Source organism: Pecten maximus, chromosome 4 (genome assembly GCF_902652985.1).
Source record: "Pecten maximus chromosome 4, xPecMax1.1, whole genome shotgun sequence".
In the NCBI taxonomy this organism is placed as follows: Eukaryota; Metazoa; Mollusca; class Bivalvia; order Pectinida; family Pectinidae; genus Pecten; species Pecten maximus.
The window spans coordinates 45,251,160-45,273,766 of record NC_047018.1 but is presented as its reverse complement, the minus strand read 5'-3'; the positions used below and the strand labels follow the sequence as shown (position 1 = coordinate 45,273,766).

Here is a 22,607-nt window from a genome sequence, read left to right as displayed (position 1 = left end):
ATTTCCACCAATGCACCATAGTATTGTCCGTTTACGATCAATTTCCACCTATAATATCATAATAATGTCCGTTTTCGATCAATTTCCTTCAATAACATCATAGTATTGCCCGTTTTCGATCAATTTCGACTAAGTATATAATATTGTCTATTTTGATCAATTTTCTTCAATTACATCATAGTATTGTCGCTGTCCGTACTTTGCAAACGTTATTTTGATAGGACCTATATTTTGGTTTACCTGATGGATATCCAAAGAATTATCCAGAACGCTGTGTCCTGTTCTTCCTATTTTCCAATTTCTAAGTAAAATGGAATCTATAGCGAAAAACAAGATGGAATATGTCGAAATAAAATAAATGCTAACACAATTGTGTTGTAAAAATCATTCGTTTTTTATTTTCACATCAATTTCGGCAGACAACTTAAACAGTTATCTTTTTATAATACATATAATTAATCTTATGTACAAACCATGGGCTTGATCTCCTCCAGGAGATAGTTATACTCCCTAAAATACCCAGCGTTATCTGGTTGTTATATAATGATATACACCATTCGGCCATACTCACAACTGTATTACATACATATTACACAGTATAACGTGTTTAAATCAATTCTGTATTAATCTCTTAATTTTTCAATCTCATTCGTTTCTTGCATCTTCCTTAAAAACATATATCCCTCCCTCTCTCTCTCTCTCTCTCTCTCTCTCTCTCTGTATGTCGCACTTGTTCTCTCTTTCTCTCCATTCTCTCTCACTCACACACTCTCTGGTTTACGAATTGTGTATGGTATTGAAAACTCTTATCATATCATATTCATAATAGGAATAAACAAAATTGTATTTCATATATATTTGATAAAAGAATCAACCTAACGCCACAATGGCGGATATTTATGAATGAGAATGGCTTCTAGACGATCTGATCTTTCGTTACAAGTAAAATAAAATAATCAAATTCATCTTCCCAATGAAAATAGGCCATACAAATGTACCCCGATTCACTTCGACGTTAGAAATCATTCTCCTTATCAAAGGATCCAAATCTCCACCAATAATTTCAACTTTCCTCACAGTCTAGACAAGAATGGTCATTAGTGTTAAGCAGAAAACTATTTGTTAATGCAACTGTAAACCAAAATAAATATTCTAAACTGAATATAAAAGAAAAGTTCATAAGTAAACACAGAAAATAAATAAATAAAAGTGATAATCAATACTCCCCAATAATTAATAATGTAATCTACCTGGTACTTTTTTACCAGTAGTTAATTTTATATACACCGGTTGACCTCTTACAGGTCAACCTCGTTTCCATTAATTTTCCTGTTGGTGCTTTTTTATTTAGGTGGTTATTTTGTATTGCATTAACGTTATATTACTGTAATATTGTGTATTAAATTATATTAACTGTGAGGATAGCAGGCATTCATGTAATAACATAACAAATTTTGAGTGATGTAAGTTAATTTGTTTATAAATCCTACATTAGGAACAATGGACCAATAGCAAACAAATCAACAACATTACGGGTTGGTTCATCACCGGCATTATTTAAAGCTAGATTACGTCTCTCATTGACAAAATAAACTATATTTGACTGACAGAGCTCTTTTCAGGTATACTTCCTGATCAGTTTCGTCCTTTTTTCCAGGGAAACATATTAAATTAAAGATTTACATATTGAAATAAAACAACAAACATCCTTTAACATGAAAGTGAAGAGTTATAACTCCACAAGAACTCTTTTTAGAATTCCACCGGATGTCTACTCATAACTTGTAAACATCGATGACATTGCGTCCGTTCTATTTATAGCACACGTCATTCAAACAGGTATCAGATACACGCGAAATTTCATCCACCAGTTTCACAGGTATATATATATATCTATTTATAGAATGAGTATGTACATATATGTCAATTCGTTACGTACATGCGTAGGACTGAATAAAGTATTTATATCACACGCTGTCTTCAAAGCGTCTGATGCAGGCGTTATGAAAATGAAAGAAATGTTATTCACAGATCCAACCTGATGTTGCCTTAATACCTGGCCTGAAGGCAAGGTATCATGGATATGGAAGTGAAATACCCGCTCTCACTTAAATCTATCCACACACTTTCAACGAAACATTTCAGTTCTTCCTTTTAAGAAAGCCCTACAAAATTGCCAGATTTCTGAAAAAAATGATGATTTCGATCAGTTTTTTTTCGTTTCAAGAACAGAATTATCTTTGAAACGATTTGGCATACTTAAGTTGTGTTGTCGAAATATATATGAAAATATTACAAGATAACATGATTATTTTTCTTTCCTTTATGAAATAATATGCAATTGCAATATCTGAATTATCTGATACAGGAAAACAATAGGTCATACGAGGTACATTATCTTAGCACTAAGGCTTCGTGGCCCTGAATTATTTGGAAATGAAGTAGGGGTGTGTTATGTTTTCAAAAGATAGAACGAAGATGAGTCATCATAAGCAAAAATCAATCTCAATTTGGAGAGTATCAATACCATTTGCATGTACGCAAACATTAAAAGCCTCAAACTTGTAGGAATTCTTCGAGGTAAATCCTAGTAAATATAGGACAACTAATAACACTCGATCAGCGAGGTGAGTTCGAATTAGAAGTCGAATACTTCTATTGTGAATCGAACGCACAGCAACATAAAACAAAAAAGTATGCTTCTACATTCTACATTGCAACTTTGGCACAAAAACAAAAACAAATTAACAAAATACGGTATGCGTAAAGATTGCGTCAATAAGCGAATTTTTAAATGGACATTTTTGCTCGTTTTGATAGATACAAATTCGATAATTCCGAATTTCATTCTTTATATGAATTATGACAACAAATAGATTTTTAACGAACTGGATGTTTATGTACTCATATTTCATTGAAAATGGTGATAAGCATATCAAATCAAATTCGAGCATATATATCTACCAAAACTGTTTAGTTAATTGGTCAAAAAACATTAACAAACCCAACTTAATGATGCCTTTAATTAAAATTTTGTTTCTCAGATAGTTGTCGAAATATTTGATCTAATAATACATTTTTAGAAACGTTGGTTTTGATAACAAATACTGTGGATTAGGTATAAAATGCCTTAATATTTTCCCATATAAATGCGCTGGAAAATATTTACGTTGATGTTTCATAAAATTAATATCTTATGTCGCTTATATATATAATAATAGTATTTGAAAAGATATACACACAAAAACCGTAGTCAAATTAAAATCAAAACTTGATTTGAATGAAAATAAATAATAACATATGAATTAGTGTGTTGTACAATTAATTGCTTTTACAAAAGATTAAATACTTCTGACGGTTAAAATTCCTCATAAATATAATTATGGTCGAACAATGTTTTTAAAACATTAATATCTGAATGATTTATTACTAGTTTGGTGACTTGCTTAAAAACTGAAATTTTGGATCACAAATTTAATAAAAAAAAAAATTCTAAATCTTATCATGACTAACAAAAGACACCGCTGTTGATGAAAAAAATAAAGATGTTGTTTCGTCCGAACTTAATTATTTCTGAGAAATTAAAGCCTTAACGACGATCTGAGATCTCACAAACAAACACATGTAGCACCACACATAAAATACAATATATTTAACAAGCTAAGTCGAGTTTACAGGGACTAACATCATAATAATCATGTAGTAGTATTATATCACAATATTGCGGCTACAAGTTGTAGGCAAGATAACCTCCCTTTAAAAGGTGGCGTTAAAATAGTTTCCATACTTAGAAACTCGGAATGTCTTCGAGTTCATCCCTTAGAAGTCAACGGCGTTGTTGCTTACAGAGTCTCACATATGTTTTTGTATACGTTTTGTTTACTCATGAGCTGATTTCGACTTTGATAAGACCATGTACTTCAAATCGAAAGTCATCGTTTCTTAATTCCAGTGTGTATGGATAATAAAAATATGACAGTCCGTTTCTGTCTGCTTTTTCTGACTGTCGTTCACTGATATTAAGGCAGACTTCAGAAAACAAACACATACATATAAATCACACAATATCAGTAATTTCCACACTGCGAATATATTGTTTTCTGATCATGGATCACACGTGAGACGTCTCCATGGAAACCACTATGCACTCGCAGTCACCACAGCTAAGACATACCTCAGACCATGACAGGTTGACATTTGAGGAACTTCTGTGGTAGAGCATTTCCGTGTGAATTCCTTTACTGTGTTCCGTCACATCCGAAAGCTGTTCCAGGAGCCGGACACGTGATACTCACAAAAATAGTATGACCTTGAAACGCACCTTCTGTGATGAAAGTAATCATCGTGTCACGTGATCACTGGCAAGAGAATAGAGTAGCAATCTTCCTGACCACACATACTGTTTGTGTTTGCCAAGCATAACATTACCCTGTTAGCCGTTCGTTCAAAATCTCCTCAATCGCCATTAAATGTCTGAAGACATTACCTTTGCCATCCGATTTGTTGAGCACTTATCGGCAACGTGTCACAATTTTTGTTCTCACTTTTTCACATCTTTTCTTTCTCTTTTTCTCTCTCACTCACTTATTTTTCACTCGCTCTCACAGAGGAGCACCTCTATCACCTCTGGTGGAAAAACGCTAATGTTAAAGTGATCACAAAAAGAATGAGCGAATCACTAGTTCGTGGACTGACCCCACCATTGTCTGCATTGATAACACCATCGGAACGGTCAAGTGGTCTTTTCTCTGTATCACCAGATATAATTTTCCCACTATGTTCCTTATTTTGGCCTTGATCGCCCATTGTCTCAACACGGTGGTCGGGCTGGCCAGAATCGCCTCCCCCTATATTCGGTCTGGGAACTTCGGTCGGTGTTGGAGTGTAAGTGACTTCACGTGGACATTCGTCTGAAAAATAAAAATAAATAAATGTAATTATAAATCTTTTATCAGTGTACCAAACATCTTAATGCTTTGGGTACCTATTCAAGATTCGGGATTTATATCTATATATATATACAATAAAATATTTGCTTTTGTTGTTGTTTTTTTGTTCTTGTCTTTCTTCTTTTTTACCAATTTATAGATATGATTACTCAACAATCCGAAATTCAAATCTATATTGTCACGAAAACTCTTCAGTCCGGTGTTACATTGTAGACGGTGGAAGAGACTTCAGCAAGATACTTGTTATAGCATTATAATTGGTACATTTGACTGTCGAAGGAAACAGGTTTGTTGTCATGACTTTCGACAAGCTAACATTTTTACTGTAGGAAGCTTATATATATATTTCCGTTCGCATAAAAATCAGGCAACCTATCATCAAAAAGCAGAAGCCACAATTTACCAAAGGATTATTTCGCACATAAGCGTAAACGCAGTGTGTTGTTAGAAATGTAAGCAATATTCTTATGAAAGAGAAATTGGAAAATCGATATTTTTTTAACACTATTTTTGGTAACCTTTAAAGTGAAAGCCCAGGCCAGACAGATACAACACCAATTATACGTAATGTAATTATGTATATTTCGACATCCCTTTTATTGTAAAGTCAGTCAAAAATGAAAAAAAAAGATTGGTGTTGTCAATAATTTGACTATTATATGGAGTGAATGCATATTGATGTAAATTATGATTAATATTTTCAATATATAATATTTTGAAGTTTATTCCAAAAGGATTCAAAATCATTATGCTTGAATATCATATATGCACAGCAGTAGACACTGTAAATTGAAGTGTTCTTGAGTCCGCAGCAGTTGCAAGCATCAAGCCAAAACCTGAACCAATATCATATATAAACGTCAGGGTATTGATCTTCGTCATGTTTTCGCGACGAAACTCATTTGGCTGCACCATATGGAGTAACCACGTGACCGACCGCGTGACCCACCACGTGACTTACTGGACGGTTTGAAGAGTACATAGTGAATGGCACTGTTCCTGACAACGCTCCTCTGATCCCCACACTCCGAGTCCTCCTTCACGTCTATTCCTCCTTCAGTGTCACGAAATGCCTGTCAAACAATTGAAAATGATGAAATAATTTCCAAAAGAAAACAACCGAGAACACTACATTAGTTCGAAAAACGACTATGTTCCGGAAGAGTAAGCGTCTTCTGTTTCATCGACAACACCCGCCATACAAATCTAGGTCACGGCGACACCCGCCATACAAATCTAGGTCACGGCGACACCCGCCATGCATGTCAGGTCAGAATATGCTTTGGAAATTTTATGAAACGTTTAATTTCGTTTTAGCTATATATTTTACAAGCATTATCAACCCACTTGTCTTTTCTAGACAACTGAGTTGGAAACATAATTCAGATTTGAGCTTGAAGCCTCGCGAATACTTACCAAGCAGGTTGCACGTTTGTGAATATCGTTTGGTCTCTGCACTATGACAAAATGCGTTCCCTCTTTCTTAAAATCAAGCAGACAGTCCATGAACTCCACTACAAAAGTAAACAACACAAAATCCATAACTTAAGTACGTTTTATTCAAAATATTTCTCACGGGTTGGTGGATATTTAGTCATATGTTTTAGCAGTCATAGTAAAAGAAGGCGTTTGCTTTAAAAAAGCGTAGTAAAAAACATTTGTCTTTTTTAACATTTAAGCCTAATTATTTCACACAGATACAAGCCCTTCTTCCTCTATTTGTGTAAAAAAAAGTAAGTTTGTTTCTGATGTAGGATCTGAACCATTTAACAAGAGATCCCAGAGGGATCTTGGCGCCCACCATTGAATGATCTTCATAGGTTCCATGTCAGATTGATCTTTTCTCTACTTTTCCCTTCATTTTACTAATCTGTGCAAATTGAGACATCCCTCCAGTACTTTTCAAACAAGGGAATCCTAGCTATATAAGAAATTTGAGATTTAAAGATAATGGCTGTTTGTTTGCCAGGTTGTTTTCAGGACAGACTGGTCCAAAAATGCAATACAAGGGACCAAGGGGAACCTACTTATGAAATTTGAGAAAGATCCATTCAGTACTTTGAGAAATAGAGATAACAAACTTCAATTGTCAAAATCCAAGATGGCGGTCTGTCGGCCATATTGTTTTCCAATTGATCTCAAAATGCAATAAGCATAACGAGGCACCAAGGGGAACCTCCATATGAAATTTGAGAAAGATCCCTTCAGTACTTTCTCAGAAATAGCGATAACAAACTTCAATTGTCAAAATCCTAGATGGCTGCCTGTCGGCCATGTTATTTTCAGATTAGTCTCAAAATGCAATATGCATAACTAGGCACCAAGGGAAACTTACATATGAAATTTGAAAAAGATCCCTTCAGTACTTTCTCAGAAATAGTGATAACAAACTTCAATTGTCAAAATCCAAGATGGCTGCCTGTCGGCCATGTTGTTTTCGGATTGGTCTCAAAACGCAATATGCATAACTAGGCACCAAGTGGAACCTTCATATGAAATTTGAGAAAGATCCCTTAAATACTTTCTCAGAAATAGTGATAACAAACTTCAATTGTCAAAATCCAAGATGGCTGCCTGTCGGCCATGTTGTTTTCAGATTGGTCTCAAAACGCAATATGCATAACTAGGCACCAAGGGAAACCTACATATGAAATTTCAGAAAGATCCATTCAGTACATTCTCAGAAATTGTGATAACAAACTTAAATTGTCAAAATCCAAGATGGCTGCCTGTCGGCCATGTTGTTTTCCAATTGGTCTCAAATCGCAATATGCATAACTAGGCACCAAGGGGAACCTACATATGAAATTTGAGAAAGATCCCTTAAGTACTTTCTCAGAAATAGCGATAACAAACTTCAATTGTCAAAATCCAAGATGGCTGCCTGTCGGCCATGTTGTTTTCGGATTGGTCTCAAAACGCAATATGCATAACTAGGCACCAAGGGGAACCATCATATGAAATTTGAGAAAGATCCCTTCAGCACTTTCTCAGAAATAGTGATAACAAACTTCAATTGTCAAAATCCAAGATGGCTGCCTGTCGGCCATGTTGTTTTCCGATTGGTCTCAAAACGCAATATGCATAACTATGCACCAAGGGGAACCTTCATATGAAATTTGAGAAAGATCCCTTCAGTACTTTCTCAGAAATAGCGATAACAATCTTCAATTGTCAAAATCCAAGATGGCTGCCTGTCGGCCATGTTGTTTTCCGATTGGTCTCAAATCGCAATATGCATAACTAGGCACCAAGGGGAACCTTCATATGAAATTTGAGAAAGATCCCTTCAGTACTTTCTCAGAAATAGCGATAACAATTTTCAATTGTCAAAATCCAAGATGGCTGCCTGTCGGCCATGTTGTTTTCCGATTGGTCTCAAATCGCAATATGCATAACTACGCACCAAGGGGAACCTTCATATGAAATTTGAGAAAGATCCCTTCAGCACTTTCTCAGAAATAGCGATAACAAACTTCAATTGTCAAAATCCAAGATGGCTGCCTGTCGGCCATGTTGTTTTCCGATTGGTCTCAAAATGCAATATGCATAACTATGCACCAAGGGGAACCTTCATATGAAATTTGAGAAAGATCCCTTCAGTACTTTCTCAGAAATAGCGATAACAAACTTCAATTGTGAAAATCCAAGATGGCTGCCTGTCGGCCATGTTGTTTTCAGATTGGTCTTAAAACGCAATATGCATAACTAGGCACCAAGGGGAACCTACATATGAAATTTGAGAAAGATCCCTTCAGTACTTTCTGAGAAATAGCGATAACAAGAATTGTTTACGGACGGAGGGACGGACGGAGGGACGGAGGGACGGACGGACGGAGGGACGGACGGACGACGGACCACGGACGCAGGGCGATTTGAATAGCCCACCATCTGATGATGGTGGGCTAAAAATGTTTACAATAAACGTACTTAATGTGGCAATCACCATATAACGAATCTTTGCATCGTTTCAGATGCAAAAAAAATATATAAACCAAAAAAATAAAACAAAGAACAAAAAGCAAAAAATAAATAAATAAAATTAAAAATATTGATGAATTGGAGTATTTGCAATAATGTTATATAAACAAAACAAAAAATCTGTAACTTAGCAATCAAACGGAGCACCATGTTTTAAGTGCGAAAGGCGCTTAAATAAGGCACCATTAAAGATAAACACACAGGCAATCAAAAGGTCTACTGCGTTAAAGAGAAAATAATTAGACTAAAATTTTTCCAAGACTAAATTTTCTCTATGTACAATGTTTGATGTTTGTGATTATTTACTTCATATTAATGCTAATGATTGTATTCTTTTTGCATATGTCTTTTACTTGGAATATAAAAAGTAAAATCTACCAGTGATTATTGCTCTGTTTCAATTGACGTACATAGGATAGTTAGATACATAGTACCTTATAGTAATTACACAGTATTCAACCTATAGCTCGCATTCAACTTACCTGACTGACGATTGAAAGGGCATTTCTTCTCAACCATGATTTCGCTTTTCGATGAGCATCCTATTTTAAATTTACCCGTACAGTCTGTAGTTTTATCAATGAAGCTGAAGTCGCCATCGGTTGGACAATGTGAGGGTTCAAGACCAGCGGCTGTAAGAACAATTAATTTATATAATAGGATTGGAAAATACGAAAAGCCGGATAGATAGGAAAATTAATAAAAAAAAATGTTTGGGTTCAAAAAATACGAAAGTTTATCAAATGATGAGATGAGAACTCAGTCAAAATAACACCTAGATGTGAAGGACAGCAGTGAGTTACAATACAATAGGGGAATATCAAATTCTTGTCTTAAAGAGGCTTACCCGCAGACGGACCGGTAAACGGCATATCTCCGATCACTAAATAAACTTCAGTACACGTTTCTATGTGACAAAATTAGAGGCTTTCCGACTTTATTTCTTGAAAACAATTACAGAATATGTATTTAAAAGACGTTTTAAAACTCAACCTGAGAGGGAAATGTATGGAATATAACGGCAAATCTTCTTTGTAAATCGCCGCTGCCTTTGCAGTTATCACTGTGCGGCACTGTGCACGTGCTTGTTTCTTTGATGTGTCAATCAAATTAGACTTATTGCAGGTTGCGATTAAATAAATAATATTTAAAAATGAGGTTTTAATATCACTTTTCAGCGATTTATAAGGAAAATAAAATGAAAAACTCAACAATTCCAACAATCTGTCATGTGTAAAAAATCTTTTTCTATTAGCCAATTTGTCTGATCTCTCTGCGGGCAAGCCTCTTTAACGAAAGTTAATTAATGTATCACGTGACATCATGGTTACAAATTTTATGGATATTGACTTTTTTAACCCATGGGTATGTTTTATATAAAAGAAAATATAGTGAAAGGCGAGAAAATAAGAAATGTTCTGGTCATTAAAACATTCTTTATATCAAAATATTTTAACACCTTTAGCAACTACAGTTCCCTCCCCTTAACTGTATATTAGAAATATGATTTATGGCATATTTTATCACAATGATTTTGATTAAAAAATTAATGGGCTAATTGATATTTACAATATTCATTACAATTTTTTTCAGTATAAGAAATACTTACGTATCAACACGTGTTTCTCGCCATGTTCAAAACTGGAATCGCTACATGCTTCGTGTCGGCTTCCGAGTTGAGTACCTTTATATGATATTATGTACCATTAAAAGTCATAACTAATAACACCATTAAAAGTCATCATAACTAATGACACCATTAAAAGTCATCATAACTAATGACATTATTAAAAGTCATCATAACTAATGACACCATTAAAAGGCATCATAATTAATGACACCATTAAAAGTCATCATAATTATTAATTATAGCTATATTAATGCCATTTTGAAATATTATGTTATAGTTAATATCACCAGTAACTACCTTCAACTAATCACATGAACGTATAGGCACACAAATTCATACTGTTGGGGGGAAAAGTTACACAAGTCATGCGAGTAATTCGATTGGGGATGATTTCATCTACTTAAATGGAAACCGAAAATGAAATTGAGCTGAATTCAAAAACGAAACCGGAAGTAACTTACTGATATATAATTCCAGTACTTTACGCTCGCGCTTGACCAATCGCAGACACCGATATCCGGAAACGCTGTGAAATAGATAAAGATCATGTAAGTACTGAAAATTAAATAGGTTTTTTTTTTTCAATTAAACGGAAAATTGCTGATATAAACAGTATATATACTAATTATTACAAGATTACAATGAACAAATAAAAGGCATAAACTAAAGTAATCTAAAGAATCCTAATAAGCTGTATCGTGTTTGTAACCTTATTATTACGCATAAAACCATTACACCATAGATTTAATTATATAAATGAAGTGATTTGATATTTATGAACAATACACCAAGATAAACGTCAAATATCCATCGTCTATAGCAGTGTTTATCAAAAACCCAATTAACAGTGTTGGTTTTTTTTATTTAGCGTAATAACAAGCGACATCATAAACCAAACGGGATATTGTCACGCCGATTCATGACAATTTAAATATCTACCGAATCCTATCGGTATATCTATCTGGTGTAGGCGTCCCTCAATCAATGACAACAATACGATATCAATAGCCATTACTGTTCAAATTAAGGAATACACAGATGATATCGGCATGAAACCAAACCCAAGTATCAAGTAAAATGTGGATATTGGCAAAACAATAAAGGCAAGCTGATCAGCTTTATCGACGACAAACGTCATGCAAATCTGTATCTGTGTATACAAACAAAGGATAAAGAATTAAAAAGTCTTGAATTAGTTTGTGTTCAATAATGTCTTCTAGATTTAATTTTTTTAAATTATTTTGGAGGATTTTGTTTGTTAAAATCAAACGTAAATGACAAAGCAAAGTACCAAGAGTCGTCGGTCACGTGGGCCATAAATTCTCTTTCGTGACGATGAGAGCTGTCTACATTATCTATACACCGCACGACCATCTTCATATCAGACCGGTAACTGCCCTCGCTGTAAACGACCATATCCGGTGACGTCACAGTCTTGTCTTTCACTCGGAATATCTGGAGTCCTTCGTCAACCTCTATGACAAAGCGACCAGACATATCCCTCCAATGTTTCCGGCGATGGAAAAATTCAGGAAAACGGCATTGCGGTGAAGGCCATATTGTTCCGTCGAAATCTGAATAGATAAGAAGTGTTAAAAGGTTGAACAAGGATATTTACAGATGCAATTACAGAATATCAAGATTGACTAAACCCGAAAAGTCCAAAACAAAAAGAAACATGGGATATTTATAGATGAAATCACAGATCAAGATTGACTAAACCCGAAAAGTCAAAGACGAAACACGGATATTTACAAATGGAATCACAGATTATCAAGATTGACAAAACACCGAAAAGTCAGACGAAACGCTCCCTTGCATTAAATTGTGATTAAAGCACAACGACAAATTACACACAGTCAAGGCATATGCTGATAAATTTTGAAGACAAAATAACTAATTACAATATATAATATTGTAATATCATTTATTTTAAATGCGTTTAATACATATATATTGATGATACTGACAAGATTTGTGGCTGAAACATAGGTAATACCAATTGCATATGACCTTATATGATCTTCCCATGGTACACGTGTTGCGTAACCAAGGGCTCGGTCTCTGTAACATCAGTAAGGAAGTTGATCTATTTGTCTTTGTTGTCCTTCATTAGGAAGAGGAATGAGGTTTAGGTTTATTTTGTTTAATGTCCTATTAACAGCAAGAGTCATCAAAGGACGTGCCAGGTTTTGGAGGTGGAGGAAATTCGGAGTACCCGGAGAAAAACCACCGGTCTACGGTCAGTACCTAGCAACTGCCCCACGTGGGTTTCGAACTCGCAACCCAGAGGTGGAGGGCTAGTGATAAAGTGTCGGGACACCTTAACCACTCGGCCATTGCGACCCTCCCCTCCCCTCAAAAAGGAATGAAAGTCTAACTATGTCAATAAATTACCATATTATTGAGAAACAATTTGAACAAAGTAAGTTTAGCTGTGTTGATAAAGCGTTTCTTTTAAACAGATAACCATTCTCAATAGCATTTCCTTTAAAATTTAAATGCGTCTTGATGTTGTGTATCTAGTAAGAAATACACGAACTGTATTGAATATACATTAAAAAGTACATTAAATCTGACCTAGAAAGCACTCCTACATGTTTTTTTTCATAGAGTTAATCATTAGTTCAATTTATCCGGTGATTCCTGTGTAAAACAGTCTTCGATCAGCCATTTATATCCGAGTAAATGGGTCATAGTTTATGCAGCAATCATTAATTATGAGAGGAAACCCTTTGAGGAATCATAACAATTTCAACAAAGAATACCGACATACAACTGTATCAACGAAGACCCTTGAAAGACCACGGATGATCTGACCAGGCGTTCCGGAAGGGAATTCAGGCGCCTTCCATTTTATTTAATTTTTCAACACCGGATCAATTATATATTGACCACCTGATAACTGATCTAAATGCCAACTATCAGCTGAGTCAACGCGTTTTAATTAGGTTTCTACATCGTCTTAGTTAGTCTCTTCAACACAAAATCATAATTCTTATCCTCCCCCCCCCCCCCAAAAAAAATAGCTTTCCATACGAAATTTTTCAAAGACGAAATAAAACAAATTATGTGTTTAAAATAAAATAACGAAACATGATCCACAATTTTATCAAATAACATAAATCCATTTTTAAGTAATATTTCGAGTTCATGGAATACGTCAGAGTTATATTGCTGGTTAGTGGTTAAGAGTCGGGCCGCCAACAGGTGTCGCTGTTAAACTAAAAGAGAATCTTTCCAATGCCACGCGCAGTCAGACAAATGTCATTTACGATAAGCGTAACCTGTTCACACAAATTTGAATCCGCGGCAGTAATTATTTTGAGACTAAATCGGAATCGTGTAAGTTGCAACCGAAAAGCAAAGAAACTCATTATACTACGAAGGAAACACATTCTTGCTTTTAACTTTCCACGGAAGTAATCTCTACTAGGTAAATAATTTTTCAAATCACGCGATGGATTTTAACGTGATTCCAGTTTAATGGATTTTCTCTTTGCATAACACCAATTTTTTCTCTGGAATGGCATTTTATCAATTCGGTAGCTTTTACAAGTAGACCAAAGCATAACTATAAAAAATAACGTAAAATGTGATTTTAAGACATAAGAGCTTATTTGTTGGTTCCGGTTTACAGCCGTTTATCGAGCCAAAATTGATGACCCTCTTTGACTAAATGCCAAAATTTGCCATGCGTTGAAGACAGTTTGATGGAATGTCTGGGACTTACCTCTTTGGAGTTTCATTGTTGTGAAGCCAACACTGGGGCTCTGTAGACCCTGGCATGTACCATCAACTGTCATAGACATATCTCCAGTACCGCCATAAAAACTGTGCATCTGTGAATGACAAGATGGCCATTTAGTTTCGTATTTAATTACTGACGTGTTCCATTACCACCAACAAACTGTAGGCATGTAAATGGTTACATTTAGTTTCGCATTATATCATTTAGAGGCACATTGACAGTGCCGCCATAAACAATCTGCGAATGACAATTTGAACATTTAGTTTCGTATTTAATCATCATTATAGTCCACTACCACCATCAGAACTGAAAAATCTGTGAACGACAAAATAGTCACTTAGTATAGTATTATTCCAAACCCTTAGAACTGTAAAACTATAAAATGGTCACTTAAATTCGGGTTTTTTTTTGGGGTTTTTTTTCCTGTTTTTTTTTGAAAAAAAAATCGCCAGTACTGTCATGGAAACTACGTATTTGTAAATGACAAAACGGTCGTTTGGCTTCGGATTTTTCATATATGCTCTGACCCTGTTAAAAATGACATCTAAAAGATATGTTCTAGAAGAAGTGCTATAAGTGATACATGCGATTGGAATGACGCTATTAACAATTCAAATTTCCTGAATATGAATGTTTTTAAATATAGTTTGCCACAACGGCAACTCTCTTCTAATTCAATAAATTACGTGAAATAACAAGAGATCCCAGAGGGATCTTGGCGCCCACCATTGAATGATCTTTATAGGTACCATGTCAGATTGATCTTTTCTCTACTTTTCCCTTCTTCTAAGTCTTACTAATCTGTGTAAATTCAGAAACAGCCCTCTAGATCTAGTACTTTTCAAACAAGGGGAACCTATATATAAAATTTAAGATTTGGCGATAATGGCTGTCTGTCGGCCATGTTGTTTTCCGATTGGTCCCAAAATGCAATACCAGGGACCAAGGGGGACCTACATATGAAATTTGAGAAAGATCCCTTCAGTACCTTCTGTACAATAGCGATAACAAACTTCAATTTTCAAAATACAAGATGGCTGCCTGTCGGCCAGGTTGTTTTCTGACTGGTCTCAAAATCCAATATGTATAACTAGACACAGAGGGCAACCTACAAATGAAATTCAGAAAGATCCTTTCAGCAATTTCTGATAAATAGCGATAACAATCTTCAATTGTCAAAATCCAAGATGGCTGCCTGTCGGCCATGTTGTTTTTCGATTGGTCTCAAAATGCAATATGCATAACTAGGCACCAAGAGGAACCTACATATGAAATTTGAGAAAGATCCCTTCAGTACTTTCTGAGAAATAGCGATAACAAACTTCAATTATCAAAATCCAAGATGACTGCCTGTCGGCCATGTTGTTTTCCGAATAGTCTCAAAATGCAATATGCATAACTAGGCACAGAGGGGAACCTACATATGAAATTTCAGAAAGATCCCTTCAGTACTTTCTGAGAAATAGCGATAACAAACTTCAATTGTCAAAATCCAAGATGGCTGCCTGTCGGCCATGTTGTTTTCAGATTAGTCTCAAAATGCAATATGCATAACTAGGCACCGAGGGAAACCTAAATATGAAATTTCAGAAAGATCCCTTCATAAGTATCTGAGAAATAGCGATAACAAACTTCAATTGTCAAAATCCAAGATGGCTGCCTGTCGGCCATGTTGTTTTCCAATTGGTCTCAAAACGCAATATGCATAACTAGGCACCAAGAGGAACCTTTATATGAAATTTGAGAAAGATCCCTTCATAAGTTTCTGAGAAATAGCGATAACAAACTTAAATTGTCAAAATCCAAGATGGCTGCCTGTCGGCCATGTTGTTTTCCGATTGGTCTCAAAATGCAATATGCATAACTAGGCACCAAGGGGAATCTACATATGAAATTTGAGAAAGATCCCTTTAGTACTTTCTCAGAAATAGCGATAACAAACTTCAATTGTCAAAATCCAAGATGGCTGCCTGTCGGCCATGTTGTTTTTCGATTGGTCTCAAAATGCAATATGCATAACTAGGCACCAAGGGGAATCTACATATGAAATTTGAGAAAGATCCCTTCAGTACTTTCTCAGAAATAGCGATAACAAACTTCAATTGTCAAAATCCAAGATGGCTGCCTGTCGGCCATGTTGTTTTCCGATTGGTCTCAAAATGCAATATGCATAACTAGGCACCAAGGGGAACCTACATATGAAATTTGAGAAAGATCCCTTCAGTACTTTCTCAGAAATAGCAATAACAAACTTCAATTATCAAAATCCAAGATGGCTGCCTGTCGGCCATGTTGTTTTCCGATTGGTCTCAAAATGCAATATGCATAACTAAGCACCAAGGTAAGCCTACATATGAAGTTTGAGAAAGATCCCTTCAGCACTTTCTCAGAAATAGCGATAACAAACTTCAATTATCAAAATCCAAGATGGCTGCCTGTCGGCCATGTTGTTTTCCGATTGGTCTCAAAATGCAATATGCATAACTAGGCACCAAGGGAAGCCTACATATGAAATTTGAGAAAGATCCCTTCAGTACTTTCTCAGAAATAGCGATAACAAACTTCAATTGTCAAAATCCAAGATGGCTGCCTGTCGGCCATGTTGTTTTCCGATTGGTCTCAAAATGCAATATGCATAACTAGGCACCAAGGGGAACCCACATATGAAATTTGGGAAAGATCCCTTCAGTACTCTCTGAGGATTAGCGATAACAAGAATTGTTTACGGACGGACGGACGGAGGGACGGACGGAGGGACGGACGGACGACGGACCACGGACGCAGGGCGATTTGAATAGCCCACCATCTGATGATGGTGGGCTAAAAATATAATACATGTATATATATATGTAGCGGGACTGGACTGGGTCGATCATTGGTGACCAGCTAGCTCAATTGGTAGAGCATTCGGCTAGTGTTCGGAGGTCCCGGGTTCGAAACCCGGTCTGGCCGCTACATTTTCTCCTCTCCTGTTACATATATATATGGGGCAAAGAAGTAATTCAAACAGTGTGAACAATGAGGCTTGTTAAATTTTCGAGGCAATCCGCCCCTTTATCAAAGTCCATTTGAGGTGAAAAGCCGCTCCTTTTATACAGGATTTCAGACCAATTAACCCACAATAGATGTATTTTGAATAATATTCATTCATAATTTGTTACTTTCTGAGAAATAGGAAATATATATAACACTATGTCATAAAATATCAACTTCAGTTAAAAACAAGAGGAACCTATATATGAAATTAAAGATAAAGCGATAATGGCTGTCTGTCGGCCATGTTATTTTCCGATTGGTCCAAAAATGCAATACCAGGGACCAAGGGGAACCTACATATGAAATTTGAGAAAGATCCCTTCAGTACCTTCTGTAAAATAGCGATAACAAACTTCAATTGTCAAAATACAAGATTGCTACCTGTCGGCCATGTTGTTTTCTGACTGTTCTCAAAATCTAATATGCATAACTAGGGACCAAGGGCAGCCTACAAATGAAATTTCAGAAAGATCCTTCCGGCACTTTCTGAGAAATAACGATAACAAACTTCAATTATCAAAATCCAAGATGGCTGCCTGTCGGCCATTTTGATTTTCAATCGATCCCAAAATGCAATATGCATAATAAGAAACCAAGAAGAACCTACAAATGAAATTTGAGAAAGATACCATCATCACTTTCTGAGAAATAGCCATAACAAACTTCAAATGCCAAAATCCAAGATGGCTGTCTGTCGGCCATGTGGTTTTCTGATTGGTCTCAAAATGCAATATGCATAACTAGGCACGAAGGGGAACCTACATATGAAATTTCAGAAAGATCCCTTGAGTACTTTCTGAGAAATAGCGACAACAAACTTCAATTGTCAAAATCCAAGATGGCTGCCTGTCGGCCATGTTGTTTTCCGATCGGTTTCAAAATGCAATATGCATAACAAGGCACCAAGGGGAACCTACATATGAAATTTGAGAAAGATCCCTTCAGTACTTTCTCAGAAATAGCAATAACAAACTTCAATTATCAAAATCCAAGATGGCTGCCTGTCGGCCATGTTGTTTTCCGATTGGTCTCAAAATGCAATATGCATAACTAAGCACCAAGGTAAGCCTACATATGAAGTTTGAGAAAGATCCCTTCAGCACTTTCTCAGAAATAGCGATAACAAACTTCAATTATCAAAATCCAAGATGGCTGCCTGTCGGCCATGTTGTTTTCCGATTGGTCTCAAAATGCAATATGCATAACTAGGCACCAAGGGAAGCCTACATATGAAATTTGAGAAAGATCCCTTCAGTACTTTCTCAGAAATAGCGATAACAAACTTCAATTGTCAAAATCCAAGATGGCTGCCTGTCGGCCATGTTGTTTTCCGATTGGTCTCAAAATGCAATATGCATAACTAGGCACCAAGGGGAACCCACATATGAAATTTGGGAAAGATCCCTTCAGTACTCTCTGAGGATTAGCGATAACAAGAATTGTTTACGGACGGACGGACGGAGGGACGGACGGACGGACGGACGGACCACGGACCACGGACGCAGGGCGATTTGAATAGCCCACCATCTGATGATGGTGGGCTAAAAATATAATACATGTATATATATATGTAGCGGGACTGGACTGGGTCGATCATTGGTGACCAGCTAGCTCAATTGGTAGAGCATTCGGCTAGTGTTCGGAGGTCCCGGGTTCGAAACCCGGTCTGGCCGCTACATTTTCTCCTCTCCTGTTACATATATATATGGGGCAAAGAAGTAATTCAAACAGTGTGAACAATGAGGCTTGTTAAATTTTCGAGGCAATCCGCCCCTTTATCAAAGTCCATTTGAGGTGAAAAGCCGCTCCTTTTATACAGGATTTCAGACCAATTAACCCACAATAGATGTATTTTGAATAATATTCATTCATAATTTGTTACTTTCTGAGAAATAGGAAATATATATAACACTATGTCATAAAATATCAACTTCAGTTAAAAACAAGAGGAACCTATATATGAAATTAAAGATAAAGCGATAATGGCTGTCTGTCGGCCATGTTATTTTCCGATTGGTCCAAAAATGCAATACCAGGGACCAAGGGGAACCTACATATGAAATTTGAGAAAGATCCCTTCAGTACCTTCTGTAAAATAGCGATAACAAACTTCAATTGTCAAAATACAAGATTGCTACCTGTCGGCCATGTTGTTTTCTGACTGTTCTCAAAATCTAATATGCATAACTAGGGACCAAGGGCAGCCTACAAATGAAATTTCAGAAAGATCCTTCCGGCACTTTCTGAGAAATAACGATAACAAACTTCAATTATCAAAATCCAAGATGGCTGCCTGTCGGCCATTTTGATTTTCAATCGATCCCAAAATGCAATATGCATAATAAGAAACCAAGAAGAACCTACAAATGAAATTTGAGAAAGATACCATCATCACTTTCTGAGAAATAGCGATAACAAACTTCAATTGTCAAAATCCAAGATGGCTGCCTGTCGGCCATGTTGTTTTTCGATTGGTCTCAAAATGCAATATGCATAACTAGGCACCAAGGGGAATCTACATATGAAATTTGAGAAAGATCCCTTCAGTACTTTCTCAGAAATAGCGATAACAAACTTCAATTGTCAAAATCCAAGATGGCTGCCTGTCGGCCATGTTGTTTTCCGATTGGTCTCAAAATGCAATATGCATAACTAGGCACCAAGGGGAACCTACATATGAAATTTGAGAAAGATCCCTTCAGTACTTTCTCAGAAATAGCAATAACAAACTTCAATTATCAAAATCCAAGATGGCTGCCTGTCGGCCATGTTGTTTTCCGATTGGTCTCAAAATGCAATATGCATAACTAAGCACCAAGGTAAGCCTACATATGAAGTTTGAGAAAGATCCCTTCAGCACTTTCTCAGAAATAGCGATAACAAACTTCAATTATCAAAATCCAAGATGGCTGCCTGTCGGCCATGTTGTTTTCCGATTGGTCTCAAAATGCAATATGCATAACTAGGCACCAAGGGAAGCCTACATATGAAATTTGAGAAAGATCCCTTCAGTACTTTCTCAGAAATAGCGATAACAAACTTCAATTGTCAAAATCCAAGATGGCTGCCTGTCGGCCATGTTGTTTTCCGATTGGTCTCAAAATGCAATATGCATAACTAGGCACCAAGGGGAACCCACATATGAAATTTGGGAAAGATCCCTTCAGTACTCTCTGAGGATTAGCGATAACAAGAATTGTTTACGGACGGACGGACGGAGGGACGGACGGAGGGACGGACGGACGACGGACCACGGACGCAGGGCGATTTGAATAGCCCACCATCTGATGATGGTGGGCTAAAAATATAATACATGTATATATATATGTAGCGGGACTGGACTGGGTCGATCATTGGTGACCAGCTAGCTCAATTGGTAGAGCATTCGGCTAGTGTTCGGAGGTCCCGGGTTCGAAACCCGGTCTGGCCGCTACATTTTCTCCTCTCCTGTTACATATATATATGGGGCAAAGAAGTAATTCAAACAGTGTGAACAATGAGGCTTGTTAAATTTTCGAGGCAATCCGCCCCTTTATCAAAGTCCATTTGAGGTGAAAAGCCGCTCCTTTTATACAGGATTTCAGACCAATTAACCCACAATAGATGTATTTTGAATAATATTCATTCATAATTTGTTACTTTCTCAGAAATAGGAAATATATATAACACTATGTCATAAAATATCAACTTCAGTTAAAAACAAGAGGAACCTATATATGAAATTAAAGATAAAGCGATAATGGCTGTCTGTCGGCCATGTTATTTTCCGATTGGTCCAAAAATGCAATACCAGGGACCAAGGGGAACCTACATATGAAATTTGAGAAAGATCCCTTCAGTACCTTCTGTAAAATAGCGATAACAAACTTCAATTGTCAAAATACAAGATTGCTACCTGTCGGCCATGTTGTTTTCTGACTGTTCTCAAAATCTAATATGCATAACTAGGGACCAAGGGCAGCCTACAAATGAAATTTCAGAAAGATCCTTCCGGCACTTTCTGAGAAATAACGATAACAAACTTCAATTATCAAAATCCAAGATGGCTGCCTGTCGGCCATTTTGATTTTCAATCGATCCCAAAATGCAATATGCATAATAAGAAACCAAGAAGAACCTACAAATGAAATTTGAGAAAGATACCATCATCACTTTCTGAGAAATAGCGATAACAAACTTCAATTGTCAAAATCCAAGATGGCTGCCTGTCGGCCATGTGGTTTTCTGATTGGTCTCAAAATGCAATATGCATAACTAGGCACCAAGGGGAACCTACATATGAAATTTCAGAAAGATCCCTTGAGTACTTTCTGAGAAATAGCGACAACAAACTTCAATTGTCAAAATCCAAGATGGCTGCCTGTCGGCCATGTTGTTTTCCGATCGGTTTCAAAATGCAATATGCATAACAAGGCACCAAGGGGAACCTACATATGAAATTTGAGAAAGATCCCTTCAGTACTTTCTCAGAAATAGCAATAACAAACTTCAATTATCAAAATCCAAGATGGCTGCCTGTCGGCCATGTTGTTTTCCGATTGGTCTCAAAATGCAATATGCATAACTAAGCACCAAGGTAAGCCTACATATGAAGTTTGAGAAAGATCCCTTCAGCACTTTCTCAGAAATAGCGATAACAAACTTCAATTATCAAAATCCAAGATGGCTGCCTGTCGGCCATGTTGTTTTCCGATTGGTCTCAAAATGCAATATGCATAACTAGGCACCAAGGGAAGCCTACATATGAAATTTGAGAAAGATCCCTTCAGTACTTTCTCAGAAATAGCGATAACAAACTTCAATTGTCAAAATCCAAGATGGCTGCCTGTCGGCCATGTTGTTTTCCGATTGGTCTCAAAATGCAATATGCATAACTAGGCACCAAGGGGAACCCACATATGAAATTTGGGAAAGATCCCTTCAGTACTCTCTGAGGATTAGCGATAACAAGAATTGTTTACGGACGGACGGACGGAGGGACGGACGGACGGACGGACGGACCACGGACCACGGACGCAGGGCGATTTGAATAGCCCACCATCTGATGATGGTGGGCTAAAAATATAATACATGTATATATATATGTAGCGGGACTGGACTGGGTCGATCATTGGTGACCAGCTAGCTCAATTGGTAGAGCATTCGGCTAGTGTTCGGAGGTCCCGGGTTCGAAACCCGGTCTGGCCGCTACATTTTCTCCTCTCCTGTTACATATATATATGGGGCAAAGAAGTAATTCAAACAGTGTGAACAATGAGGC

General features: G+C 36.6%; 1 protein-coding gene across 1 annotated transcript in view; it reads right to left on the bottom strand.

The window, feature by feature from the left end:
- Positions 1 to 373: 373 nt before the first annotated feature.
- The window catches only part of LOC117326228, a 99,661-nt gene continuing 77,427 nt past the window's right edge, over positions 374 to 22,607 (bottom strand). The window contains exons 7-14 of the mRNA XM_033882892.1: positions 14,294 to 14,402; positions 11,852 to 12,134; positions 11,022 to 11,086; positions 10,540 to 10,614; positions 9,413 to 9,562; positions 6,366 to 6,463; positions 5,911 to 6,022; positions 374 to 4,910 (exon numbers count right to left, since the gene is read on the bottom strand). Of these exons, the coding sequence (XP_033738783.1) occupies positions 4,621 to 4,910; positions 5,911 to 6,022; positions 6,366 to 6,463; positions 9,413 to 9,562; positions 10,540 to 10,614; positions 11,022 to 11,086; positions 11,852 to 12,134; positions 14,294 to 14,402 (1,182 nt within the window). The 3' untranslated portion in view covers positions 374 to 4,620. The remainder of the gene's footprint in view (positions 4,911 to 5,910; positions 6,023 to 6,365; positions 6,464 to 9,412; positions 9,563 to 10,539; positions 10,615 to 11,021; positions 11,087 to 11,851; positions 12,135 to 14,293; positions 14,403 to 22,607) is intronic.